Consider the following 12,685-nt stretch of genomic DNA (forward strand, 5'->3'; position numbering starts at 1 on the left):
CAACAAATAAATAAATAAATAAACCATGTATAGACTATATCAGATAATTCCTATTAGAGCTTCACGTACGACGTTTTGAATCAACTTAAACATTCACGCTGATGTGTGTAACGCCTAACGATCACGTGACGAGTATAAATGAAAGAGCGCCAAACGAAGGGAAAATCGAAACAATCGATTACTCTGCCGTTCGAAATTCAATTTGAATCTCGATTCGACATCCCGTTTAATACTTCAACTGCCACGTCACCCAAATTCGGGTGACACCATTTTTTACACAAACTGAAACATTCATTTTCTTAGTAACGTATCCGACGAATCGAATTTTCTTGGATACACAAAATATAAGGAAGGCAGTGGAGCAACCGTTATAAAGAATTTCGACTTTTTAGTTTCTGTTTTAGTGGGAAAACTATTTCGACTGCTTACGAGTTTCGATGAGCTTTTACTTGGCAATCGAAGTGTTAAGGTTTAATCCGAGAATCAATTTTACTGGTAGTACATAACCTATTTCGATCGATCGATCGACCGATTCGATCGTCAACCGAGAAATCCGTTGTAAGGGAACACGGCACTTAAGCGGAAAAGTTGTTCACGCCATTGACTTAAATGCGACGGGTAATGTGGTCACCCCATACGGCCTCGTAGGAGGACAACCCCTTCTACAACCAGGTTTCTATACGCACGCACGTTTTCTTTGGATTATGCAATCGCGTTTCGTGTGTACTACTTACTTTTATGCGGGGTTCGTGTCGCGAGATTTGATGATAAACCCCACGACTTTGCCTCGATTCTTTCTCAGCTTTTTTCCCCTCCCTTCCCCCCCCCCCCCCCCGTTTCTGTTAACCCCTTGCCATACGGTGTCGTATCGGACACGAGGCGAAGATTTCTAATACGGTTCAACCCCATGCCGTACGATGACGAGTGAGACTCGCGATGAAGATTTTTACGTTAACCCTTATCGAGAATATTCTTCTCAATAAATATTCATTATTTTCCGATGAAATGTCAATGATAGTTTTTGCAATTAACATAACGAAATATCTTGCATAATTTGACAGAACTATTTTATTTCACTCAGTTAAACTATGATTACTTGAAAACATTTCTATACTATAAATAATGCCAACTAATGTGGTGACATTCAGCTAGATGAACCTGAAATAATAACAATGCAATTCAGTCAGATGATTTAATACCATATTTCTTCCATTTCAAGTATTTTATACCATGAAATCGCGCGGCATTCAACGTGTTAACAATTTTTTCTATATTTATTTGTAGTATCACAATTGTACCATTTAAAGGTGACATTCCAACGACTCCCAAATATTCTTGGATAAATAAATAGAGCGTCATTTAACACTAAAACTACCAGAGGGGTCAAATGACACATGCCTGATGTCTTCTTTTTGCAATTATTAGAAAGGTAACAAATGTTTCTCTGAGAAATTATTAAAGAAATTCATTTAGCACTACGCAAACTGAATTGTAAATCAATTAAGGTCTGAACAGATGTACTCTTGGAGTTTCTATAGCGAAATTTTCAAAAGTCAATTCAATTGCTCGGTAGTTTTAGTGTTAAGCTGTAATTGAATGAACGTCGACGTGAACCTCAAAGTGAGAAACCAAGACCACTCCGGACCGCAGAGGGTTAACCTTGAAACGACCTTTCTCGTAGAGTGTATCAGTAAAAAATTCATCGTTGACCATTTCGTTTTTCTTTTTAGTTTTGAGAGGATAGCGACCACTGAGAAAGGAAACTATCGAGATCGAACGGTTGTGTACACAGATAAATTGGATTCCCCGAGGTTAACGTCGAAACGTGTTCCGTGACCGGCTGTGATTGATTCCGCAAGGGGAACCGGAAGTCGGTTGTGCGTCAGTCGCTAACTGGTCACAGTCTTGCCGCTGTCAATCATTTCGTACATTCGTAGGTTAGCATGTGCCGGAAGCGGAGGAAATATCGCTGATCGATTACTGCGGAAGTCGGGACCTAACGTCGGGCATATAGGAGCATCGTGTGGTGCCTCCGCATCGGAACCACCGGAGTCATTCAATTTTAAGCGGGTTGGGGACGATTGCGCTCTAGAATCCCGTGGCACTTATCATTATATATGACAATTATTCATATTATTTCTATATTCTCGTAACTTGTTCATTGCCATGAGAATTTAGGGTTTTGTTATAGTAAGATTTATTCCTTTATAATAGAGGAAAATTTTATTAGAAGTGATTATCAATGTTTTGGTACTATAATAGAGGGAAATTTGATTAGAAATGATTATCAATGTTTTGGTACTACAGTACTTACACTATTATCTAGCTTTTCGTGTTATTAAATATTTTCATTGATTATCAATTTTCTTGTAATTATTTTCAAGCAATTTGGAAGCTCCGGTCATTGGTGACCACCGTGGTAATGATAATTATAACGACCATGGATTTGTCACGTTATCTTAAGTCTTTTTTTCATTGATAATCGCGGTTAATTCATTGATCACCCGTTAACTATTCTATTCCAGCTGTGCCATTTAAGGGTTATTTTTAATCCTTCCGCTCGCTAGACTAATTATAGCTCTCGTGATCCTGTCAACCGTGTTGTTCCACGTGCGAATCTATACAAAGACAATATTGACCCTCTCTCTGGCTCTGTATATTCGTTAGGGACTACTTTGTATAGAATATTATCCATGCATAATTGCTCCACTAAATTTGCTTGCGCGCTAGATACTGAATCATGGAACCTACTGCGAAAGGAACCGTTCTGTTACTATTTAGAATTACCGGATAATGGGCACTACACACGTTGAATGTATTTAATACATTAACTTAACTTCTGATATTATAACTGGTGCAATATTGGCCTACAGAGTGCAAAGGGTTAAGATATTTTATACATCTTTTTGTCATACACATTCTATGCAATTGTGCTTCAAAATTTCCAAGTGCATAGAAATCTACAGTCCAATGATAACGTTTATAGTATTACAGTTGAATTTAGGAAGTAATATAGAATTCAAGAGGAACGCAGACACTCGTGCACCATTCAAATTGTCTGTACGATTTTCAGTGTAATTCCAGGTCGCAAAATTATTAATGTCAGACTGAATAGCGGACACGTTGCTCGCTGCAGCGTAAATATGTAACGAAATCTGTCGATCAGGTCTGTCCTCGCGTGACTCGATGAACGATCCGGAATTAAGGAAGCGATTCCCGAAGAAGATGGTGAAGGACCGGCGGTGCCCGAGGGACGAGACGTAGGCTGGTAATGTCCGAGTGCTTCGAGTTCTCGTCATCTATGACAGGATCGACGAACACGGGGCCTCTGCAGCCCCAGAAGGATTCCCCGGCCCTGCCAGCCCAACTGGCGCCCTTCGATCTCTGCTCAACCCCTGGGACACCAACGCGACGAGGTCATCGTCACCGGCACTCTCGAAAGATGACATTGACCTCGCCGAACGGGCAACCTATACAGCTCACTCCCCTCTGGGAGCACGTGGTTAGTACGATACGCCGTTTCGCACCCGTTGGACATTGCGACACCTTTTACGATAGCTTGCTACTTCAACACTGGAACTATCTAAGAAGTGGCTTCTTGAAATTGTAAAAATTCTAGTGCATCTATTGAGACTTCACTTGATTTACTATTTAGTTTTCTCATTGTTAACTCAATTTCTCTAATAACTTTTCAGAGAAATGTGTTAGATAGCTTGCCACTTCTTTGCTAATCTGCTACTTCAACACTGGAACTATCTAAGAAGTGGCTTCTTGGAATTGTAAAAATTCTAGTGCCTCTATTGAGACTTTACTTAATTTATTATTTAGTTTTCTGACCTGTAGTTCTAGTGTTAAACAAATTCGTATATTATGGTCTACTGATATTGAGTTTGTATGTTACTGTGTAACACGTTGGATAATTCATTCGATTCAACTATGATTATTTGAGAACTTCTTTCTATTACAAGTATACCTAATGCAGTGACATTCAAGATAAACCTAATAATGACGTAATTATCACTGAAGTTTCGAGACCTTTTGTACCGAGTTGCAGGTGCAATTTAAAGCTATGCAGTGGGTAGATGAATAGAAGGGTTTAATATAGTGTGTAGATTGTAATTGGATCGGTTTTCTCGCGCAGGTGCGAACTCGGAAGTTTCCGAGCGAGGTGGACACGCGTCTCACGTTCTTGGAGATATCGGAGAGACTGCGTGATCCAGAATGGGAGGTGCGTCAGCACGCTGTTCGCGTGCTCATCGACGTGCTGCCGACTTTGAGTCCTGACGTCGTGGACAAGGTCATGCAACCAGTGGTACCGGAGTTGGTCAATAATTTGGGCCACCCGGCGCCCGCCGTTCGGAAGGGCGCTCTGGACGCGTTCCGTGTTTTTCTCGTGCACAGCCACGACAGGGAGAACACGATCAAAAGGGTGAGGACTGCGCTTGGTCCGCAGAACGATTCGAATATACAACGCACCACTTCACGCTAGAATTCACGTTGAACGCGTCATAGTCGCACTTATCAATCGATCTCCATCACCGTTGAAGAATATATTTAATATTGAACTTTGCATAATGCTATTATAGGAAATATCAAAGTGAACCACCTTTGTCCCTTAATTTATAGATTAAATCAACACTCTTTGATAAAATATAAACGATGTTTGCTGCGATGTAACTGACTTAATCGATAAATTAAGGGACAAAGGTGTTTTACTTTGATATTTCATACAGTAACGTTATACAAAGTTCAATGTTAAATATCAAACTTTATCGTTCTACCGTATCAAACCAAGTTGAGAGTCACCTCCCGGCAAAGGGTTAATTCTACACGAATCGTGTGATTTAAAAAGTTTAAAAATGTAAGGCGTAACTGCAGACGGTTATGAGCCTGTTAACCGAATAATCACAAAGATGATTGTATTATTAGAAATCGAGGAGGCATTAGATGTACAGTCCCTGATCAAAAGATTCGAACCATTGCTTAAGCATTGCTTACTGCATTAGTTTCTCATACTTAATTCCTAAACTCTCGGTTTTCACACTCCAATGAAACAACCATTACTGAGTAACCTTCTGGGTTTCCAAACTGCAACTAAATTCCGAGGAGTAAGGACCGTCGAGATCTCATGAATTAACCCGTTGATCCGGTAATGCGCGAGCATGCCACGACCTTGCACTTCGCCCCCCACTATCTGATCCATCGATCGCGGGACGCGGTTGCATCGGGGGTGTGCGCTCCTTGCAGATTCTTCAGGATGGTCTGAGTCGGTCGGAGGTGCGGGATTCCTTCCAGACGAACGTCACGACGGGCGTGATCCTGAGCGTGCCGTCGCTGTTGTTCCCCTCGTCGAGCGGGCCGGTGGCCAGCTCGCAGCTGATCAAGGAGGCGACGATCGCGCTCGCGTCGCGGCTCGCCCAGGTGCCGCACCAGGAGGCGGTGCTGAAGTCGCTGATCAAGATACGGGACGCGGTCGGCGTGGACGCGTTCGAGGGCTACCTGGAGGACTACGACAACAAGCTGAAGAGGAACATCGAGATACTGTCGAAGATCTACAACGTGCGGTCCGGCGGCAAGGCGCGGAGGAGGATCGCCGATGGCAAGGGCGTCGAGAGGACGGAGAAGGACGTGGACCGGAAGTGGGAGGAGAGCGACAGCGACACGTCCGGCATCGTCGAGGAGGAGGACGAGGTGAACGGAGGGGCGATGCCCGCGGCCAGAGTGGTGCTGGAGACGGAGATCAAGTTCAACGAGGAGACAGCGATCACCATGACCATTCTGGAGGAGAAGGAGGACAGCGAGAAGGAGCAGGACGACGAGAGCGGCACCGACGTGAGGAACGACGCCGAGAACAAGGACTCCTCGCCGGACCGCAGGAAGACGCCCAGGCGGGTGCACTTCGGCGGCGAGATAGTCAAGCTGAGGACACCCGACAGCGACGAGACCGAGTCCGTCGAGGCGACGCCTAAGACGAGGATCCCGGTCCCCGTCTCCCCGGCGACCAAGATGCCCAAGACGCGCAGGAGACCGTCCTCCCAGCCGTGCAGTCCGCAGCGAGACGCCGGCAAAACGGGCCGGCCAGCTAGGTCCGTCTCCAGCAGCCCCAAACGGGAGGTCTACACGCACAACGCGCAGTTGAGTCCCAAGAAGAGCATACTCACCAGGACCAGCAGTCCCGTCGTTGTCAGGCCCGTCGAGTCCAAGAAGAAGAAGGATGCTGCTAACGCTGAGTCAGTCGAAGACGAGAAGAGTCCTGCTAAAGGTGCGGATAATGAAAGTCAGAGTGAAAGGAAAGAGAACTCGGTTCAAGGTTCTCAGAGCTCGGGGACTCCGGCGGGTAGCAACTGGGTGAGTCCAGACGAGAAACAGAGGGAACCTTCAGCGCTGGACGGCTCGAAGAACTCTTCGAGGACTAGAGACTCCGAGGACTCCACTCGGCATAAGAAGGACGCGAAGGAGGAGAAGAATTATTGGGAACGGAAGCATCAGGATAAAGTCGAGAATGATCAGAAGAGGATTATTGAAGATAAAGCTGCGTTTGTGGAGAATGTACCTAAGGTGGATCATCTCTTTGGTTCTCCGGTGGAAGACGACGGAGTGGAGTGTGACCGTGATGATGCGAAGGACTCGGGGGTTGATAGGAAGGAGACGCCGGACGACGCGAAGCTGAAGAAGAACGTTGAGCATGGTGAACGATCGACGAAAAGTGATAAAGCTGCGCCTAGCAACGTGGTTCATGGTGTTGATGGGATGGAGGTCATCCTGGAAGAGCCAAGTTGGGAGGACTTGGGATTGGTCGATCGGGAGGTGCTGGAGGATTTGCATAATAAGGTGAGTGATACGTATTCTGTATAAGTCATTTGTCATTATTGTTCATCGTATGCGTTGTCGAGTTCTTGAATTGTCAATCCTTATTTTAACACTTTTGTCTTCTGCTACTTAGTGAGCCTTCGACTGGGGACATTTGCAATTCAAGTTTCTCGCTTATGTGAAAGTTGTCAATGAAATCTGTCGGACGAGTTCAATTGAAATTAATGAAGCAGGTTATAGTGGCCTAAGCGGCAGGCTACAAGCTTTCAGACTACAAGTATCCGTCATTGTCATTCCGATTGCCACGAAGATAGAACTAGAGAACCGCGAATCGACTGTCAGCAGCGAACCGTTCGGAACATCGCCTGATTCCGATCCAATTAAATTGACTCGAGTATCGACCGGCACCCTGACGAGCGGCCGGCGTCGAATGCTAATCGGCTTGCTCATGGAATATTTAAAAATCAAGCTGAACGACGTCCAGTCCAATTCGGACGCGTCCCAGATTTTTGGGAGCACGTCGTTCGTTCGCTGCCGGTCACGGAAATCGCCGGACGACACACGACCCGGCAAAAACAAAGAAACGCGTTGAAGTCCGATAAGCGTACGTAGTCTTAATTGATGGGGTTTAAATCACGTTACGCCACGCGACGAACTTTTGCCAACGAAATCGATTGACCTAGTTCCGCGTAATGTATCAGAGCGATCTGTCCTAAAGTCTCCCTCTTCGAGCAGCGTTAATGAGGGGTCGTGACACGGGGAAAATTCACGAAAATACACGGCGTTCGGTGGTCAGTGTACTCCAACCGTTCTCTTAGCAACCGATTTTTATATTTTCAACGCTGTCGCGTTGAAACAAACGGCGATCGAGAGCCACCTCTCCAGTGGAAAGGGTTAATGTACCTTTTTGTGGTAAAGAATATTAACTTCTCACTGATCGAGACATTGCTGACGAATCTCCATGAATTATATCGTAACACTGTATCAAGAAAGATCGGTACGCTACTGTATATAGAATTCGAATTCGTTTTTATTGAACGATCACTCGGCAGTGGCGTATCGGTAATAAATATCCGGGGAATAGTCGAACAACTCGAAGTCCAGTCGGAACTTTTCGTACAGTTTCTCCGCCATATCCCTGCTGATCTGACTGAAGTATGTCCTGGACGCATTTAGATGGCCACCGTTGTGACGCCATCTCGGCTTAATCACTCCTTGCAAGCCTAGTTTATGGATCGCGTAAATCTGGTCCCGCCATAACGTTTCCACCTGCGAATCGTAAAAAATTGTAAGCCGACCGTAAAATGATCCAGCCTGTATGACGAAGCGTAAAAACGGGGCGATAAACAGGCCTGCAGTTTGAATATATTAATATTCAGCAGGCTCGGACTTTATTTCGCCGAAATCCAGATGGCTAACTCGCGGTGAACATTACCGTTTAACGTCCTCGATGCACGACTCCCTTTATCCGGGGATCGTCGTCGCATTTAATCTTTAGATTTACAAACTCTTCGAGCTTTCTCGGATCGAGCAACTTCAACGATTAAGACAGATCGCTTGTAGGGGATAAACCTTATTGTTTGGATATGTACCTTGGCAATTATATCGTAGTCCACGAAGCACGGAGTGCAGAATAAATAATAAGGCATCCAGTGGTCATCTCCGTAGCTGGCTAGATCGGTATCGATCAAGTACTGCACGAACTCCTTGAAAGTTGGCTCGATCCCAGCCGGCGGCGGGCCGCCATTTTGTCGGACCACTTGGTCCTCTCTCGGCCTCACGAAATTCTTCTCTGAAAACAGTTTCTTTCAAATAATTGCGTAAAAATTTTAGTGCAAACGTTTCAGCATCGTCTAGTTCACCCTTTCCCGAGTTAGTTCATCCATAGTTTATCCAAGTTAATTTGAATTTGGGAATGTTGTAACTTCATCGCGAATCTACGTGTTCCATGTTTCCACAACTGATAGTATTACGTAGTTTATCTTTGATAGTTCATTGAATGAAAAGAATTCGATAGTTATCTTACGTATACATTTACTCCAATGGTTAACGATTGACAATAGAAAAGTAGTATTTAATTTATATTCAGAAGTAAATAACGTTTAGATTAGTCGAGTCTAGTTCAACATTCTTATCAGTACTCCGGCACGATGTGCTAGGATAAAATAATATTTCAAGTACAGAGAGATTTTATATTGCAGGGTTAATTATTCAGTTATACCCTATGATCATGTTAGATTCATCAAAGAGAATCGTTTGTCGAGAGACCGTGCACACAGGCACAGACACTCGTAGACCATGGGAACGTGGCTCGAGGAATATCAGGATCGATATTTTGTGCCGTGACTCACCGCGATACTTTTGAACAATCTTGCCGCCGTATTTCCGATAAAAGTGAAGTGTCCCGTGCTCCCTTCCAGCCACGGAGTTCTCCAGCTTATCGCGATACGCGCTCAGCAATCTCTCAAATGGGTGCCTTACCACCAGCAGTTTCCGCGTTACCTTCAGAGCCTGCACCGGTTTTTCTCGTGTTAGATCTTGTTACGTCCCCGAAAGATTCCGTCGAAGATTTCGACGGTTCCGTTAATCGAACCGTTAATCGTGTCGGGGTTTCATTACTCGCCGGGAGCTGCACCCATTTTGCTTTTGCTTTCCTTTCTTTTATTCTCTCCTACATTATTTCATTTTGCTTTTACTTTCTTTTCTTTTATTTTGTCCTACTTTATTTTATTTTTCCTTCTTTTACTTTCTCTTCTTTTCTCCTACTTTATTTCATTTTTCCGTCTTTTACTTTCTTTTCTTTCCTCCTACTTTATTTCATTTTTCTTTTACTTTCTTTTCTTTTATTCTCTCCTACTTTATTTTATCTTCTCTTTTACTTTCTTTTCATCTCCTTTCCTTCCTCGTCTCTTCACAATCTCTCCGTTCCTTTTACATAATTTTCTTTCGCTTCCGCAGACTCTCAGCAACCCCGACACGCCCACGCATCGTTCTCAACGAAAGATCCGTCGATCCTCACCTCATCCGCCTCCGGATACTCCAGTTCCGGTATCGCTCTTCTCGCGACCACCGATATCTGCTCCCTCCCGTTGTTCAGCTGCTCCTCCGGCACGTCCATCAGAAGGCACAAATTGTAAATCCACGTCGTGCTGCCGGCTTTGTAAATCGGACAGTATGATAGATTATGCGATCTATTTGACAAATAACGTTTGCGGAAACGCAAACCCGTTAAATCACTCGCGATTGGGTAACCAGACTGTCGCGGCTGTAATAGCAGATATCTAATCCTTCGCGGCCGAAGAAACAATATTGACTGTGCAACGTACGGTTTAGTATCTTCTAGACAGCTCGAAGGAGATAGAGGCTAACTAGAATTTTATCTTCGCAAGCGAGGACTTCGCGAACGCGGGGATCAGATGATCTTGAATCTCGATTCTGTTTAACACTAGAACTACCTGGTAATTAGAATAACTCATTGCGAAATCTCTCGAGGGAGTTATGATAATTTAGAGAATAGAGGAAATTTAATTAGAGATTTAACCCTTAGCACTCCACATAGTTTTGTGATATGTCAGCAACTCCTACTAATTCTGATAGTAGTACTACTGAAGATTAACAATGTTATAACATTTCTTAGACCTTTAATCCCTTCTCAGTACAAACTTTCTATATTTTGAAGATCTAATCTTAAGGTAGTTTTAAAATTCATTGAAATATTTGATATTAGAACTGGTGCAATATTGGAGCCTGCAGAGTTCAAAGGGTTAAATCATCTCTTATTACGTTTTTAATATCTTGCAAAAGCATCGTCATCGTCTCAATAATTGCAAAATAGAGATTACTTCAATCATAAAGTAGAAATCCTCGAATAGACAATTCTGACTCTTCTGGCAGTTCTAGCGTCAAAACGTAATATTTATTCTCACGTTGTTCCCAAACCTGGTTATATAAAAGACCGAATACTGCGGTGCAGGTGGATGCTTGAAACTCGCAGGTCTATCGGTCTCCTCGTAGGTCCCTAGGTTGTACTTTCGACAGACGTCCATTACCATCAACCTCCGCTTAAAATTGTCGGTCTCGGCCTTCATCTAAATGCAATCAATCCAATTTTTAGTCACGCAAAACCTCGCGAACCATTTCGGTCTATTCAACCTGCCACAATATTTTCAACGAATCTCAATATTTCTTTAGTTCACAATTATTTAACCGAGCCGCATTAATTTATCTAAACTCATCACGTTTTACATTCTCTATAAAGAAAGCCATCACGAGGAATGAAATAATTATATCGATAATCAAACGGAAACACAATGCTCGACTCGAATTTCATTTTATTGCGCGCGATGAGAGATTTTTCAAATTAAATTCCACAGTTAACTGGTTAAACGGTTAACAGTACGCGAAATCCGCTAAAGTCAACGTACGCACCATCAGTTTGCTAAGTTCTTCGAATTTGGGCATCGCCTGCTCTTCAACGACGCGGAGAACGGTGAATTTTAGGATCAGAACGATCAGTCCGCAGGCAATCATGCATTTTAGGATCTGCGAGACTCTTCTTTGGTTTCGAAGCATGTTGCACTCGATTGATACCGGAAACCGCCAGTTTTTAATGAATCGACGTGTCTCTTCCGAGGAAATTCACTTTACTGACTCGATCTTCACTGGGCCCTGACTCCGAATCGTTTGAGGAAAATCGCGAAGAGCCGGGTGAATATTCGTTCTTCCTCGTCGGGCACTGACTGACCGGTTTCCTCTTGTGCGGACAGTGGTGGACCTAGCGAGCAGGAAACCTGCTGCTATTTGTTGCTAAAATCTCTATTCCCTTCGAACTCTTTAGCTTTTTAACCCTTTGCACTCGGAAGTATTTCGTTAGAAATATTTAAGATCAACGACGTGGAGGAATGAAACTAGCTTCGAAGTACTGCCGATGATAAAGTTCTAGTCAGTGGAATAATCACTTCGTTGTTGATACGGATTAGATAAATGTTTGCAGAGGTCGTATGTACAGTGTCGTTCAGGTTAATTTGCACTCAAGATGCGAAACCATTTGGTTCAATATGGTAAAATGATGGAATTATAATGTTCGAAAGGGATCAATATATTTTCGAGTGTGAAGTGTTTTAAACTTTTCGAATGCTTTCAAGTGTATCCGCCCCTGGGAACGGTTTGGAGGTATTTGCGATACGAAGCTTGGACACTGTCGGGCATACTAATTCGATTCGAGGAGTGTCGGTGACACTGTAGTTTGAGCGAAGGCAGTTGTGTCTCGAAACGAGTGGATCTTCGGTTTTATACTTGTATACTGAACATTTATTTGTATTTTTTGATTAGAAATTGTTCAACTTAGATGAGAAATTCTAGATAGTTTTTATATTGTTCTAAAAATGGCATTTATTTGTATTTTTCGAATGGAAATTGATGAACTTAGATGAGAAATTTTGGATAGTCTTCATATTGTTCCAAAAGTGACATTTATTTGTATTTTTCGGTTAGAAATTGATCAACTTAGATGAGAAATTCTAGATAGTCCTCATATCGTTCTAAAAGTAGCATTGCCTTATCAATGAATGGAAAAGATAATATGAAAAATAGGGGAAGCTTCTATTCTGGTAAAAAAGTAGGTGAGAAATTCTGCTGACGGTTTATTATCGTCACAGAGACACGTCGGACGTCCGTCGGCCGTGAAAATCGTCTTCCTTTCATTCAGCGGAAGTTCAAGGCCACTCTATGCCTCCGCATGAATGTCCCCGTGTGCAGGTGTGCGCGGAATAAGAACCATAAAACTGAATAGCATCACGGATATCGATCCCGCGACTTCGTGTAATCTGCGAGGCATTTTTTATTAACTCGAAGAAATCGCGACACTGTGTCGTGA

The 12,685-nt window shown here is 43.4% G+C and overlaps 2 protein-coding genes across 5 annotated transcripts in view; one reads left to right on the plus strand and one right to left on the minus strand.

Moving 5' to 3' along the window:
• Window positions 1–12,685, plus strand: part of LOC116433699 (uncharacterized) — a 36,879-nt gene that overhangs the window by 337 nt on the left and 23,857 nt on the right. For all 4 annotated transcript variants that reach the window (XM_031992093.2, XM_031992111.2, XM_076371408.1 and 1 more), the window contains exons 2-4: window positions 3,167–3,502; window positions 4,142–4,429; window positions 5,248–6,831. In XM_031992093.2, coding sequence (XP_031847953.1) covers window positions 3,272–3,502; window positions 4,142–4,429; window positions 5,248–6,831 — 2,103 coding nt within the window. In that variant the 5' untranslated portion in view covers window positions 3,167–3,271. The remainder of the gene's footprint in view (window positions 1–3,166; window positions 3,503–4,141; window positions 4,430–5,247; window positions 6,832–12,685) is intronic.
• On the minus strand, window positions 7,852–11,695 carry LOC116433885 (carbohydrate sulfotransferase 11). Its single transcript, XM_076371518.1, has 6 exons — window positions 11,239–11,695; window positions 10,750–10,898; window positions 9,830–10,001; window positions 9,162–9,321; window positions 8,403–8,602; window positions 7,852–8,079 (listed from the first exon to the last, which is right to left on the minus strand). Exons 1-6 carry the CDS (start codon window positions 11,380–11,382, stop codon window positions 7,852–7,854), a joined length of 1,053 nt encoding a protein of 350 aa, XP_076227633.1. The 5' UTR covers window positions 11,383–11,695.

Source organism: Nomia melanderi, chromosome 10 (genome assembly GCF_051020985.1).
Source record: "Nomia melanderi isolate GNS246 chromosome 10, iyNomMela1, whole genome shotgun sequence".
Classification (NCBI taxonomy): Eukaryota; Metazoa; Arthropoda; class Insecta; order Hymenoptera; family Halictidae; genus Nomia; species Nomia melanderi.

Excerpts from the sequence above, each read along its gene's own strand:
- LOC116433885 (XM_076371518.1), bottom strand. The coding sequence starts at position 11,382 with ATGCTTCGAAACCAAAGAAGAGTCTCGCAGATCCTAAAATGCATGATT. Across the intron at positions 10,899-11,238 it reads AAGAACTTAGCAAACTGATG|ATGAAGGCCGAGACCGACAA; the intron begins GTGCGTACGTTG and ends GATTGCATTTAG. Across the intron at positions 9,322-9,829 it reads AGTATCCGGAGGCGGATGAG|GCTCTGAAGGTAACGCGGAA; the intron begins GTGAGGATCGAC and ends AAACCGGTGCAG.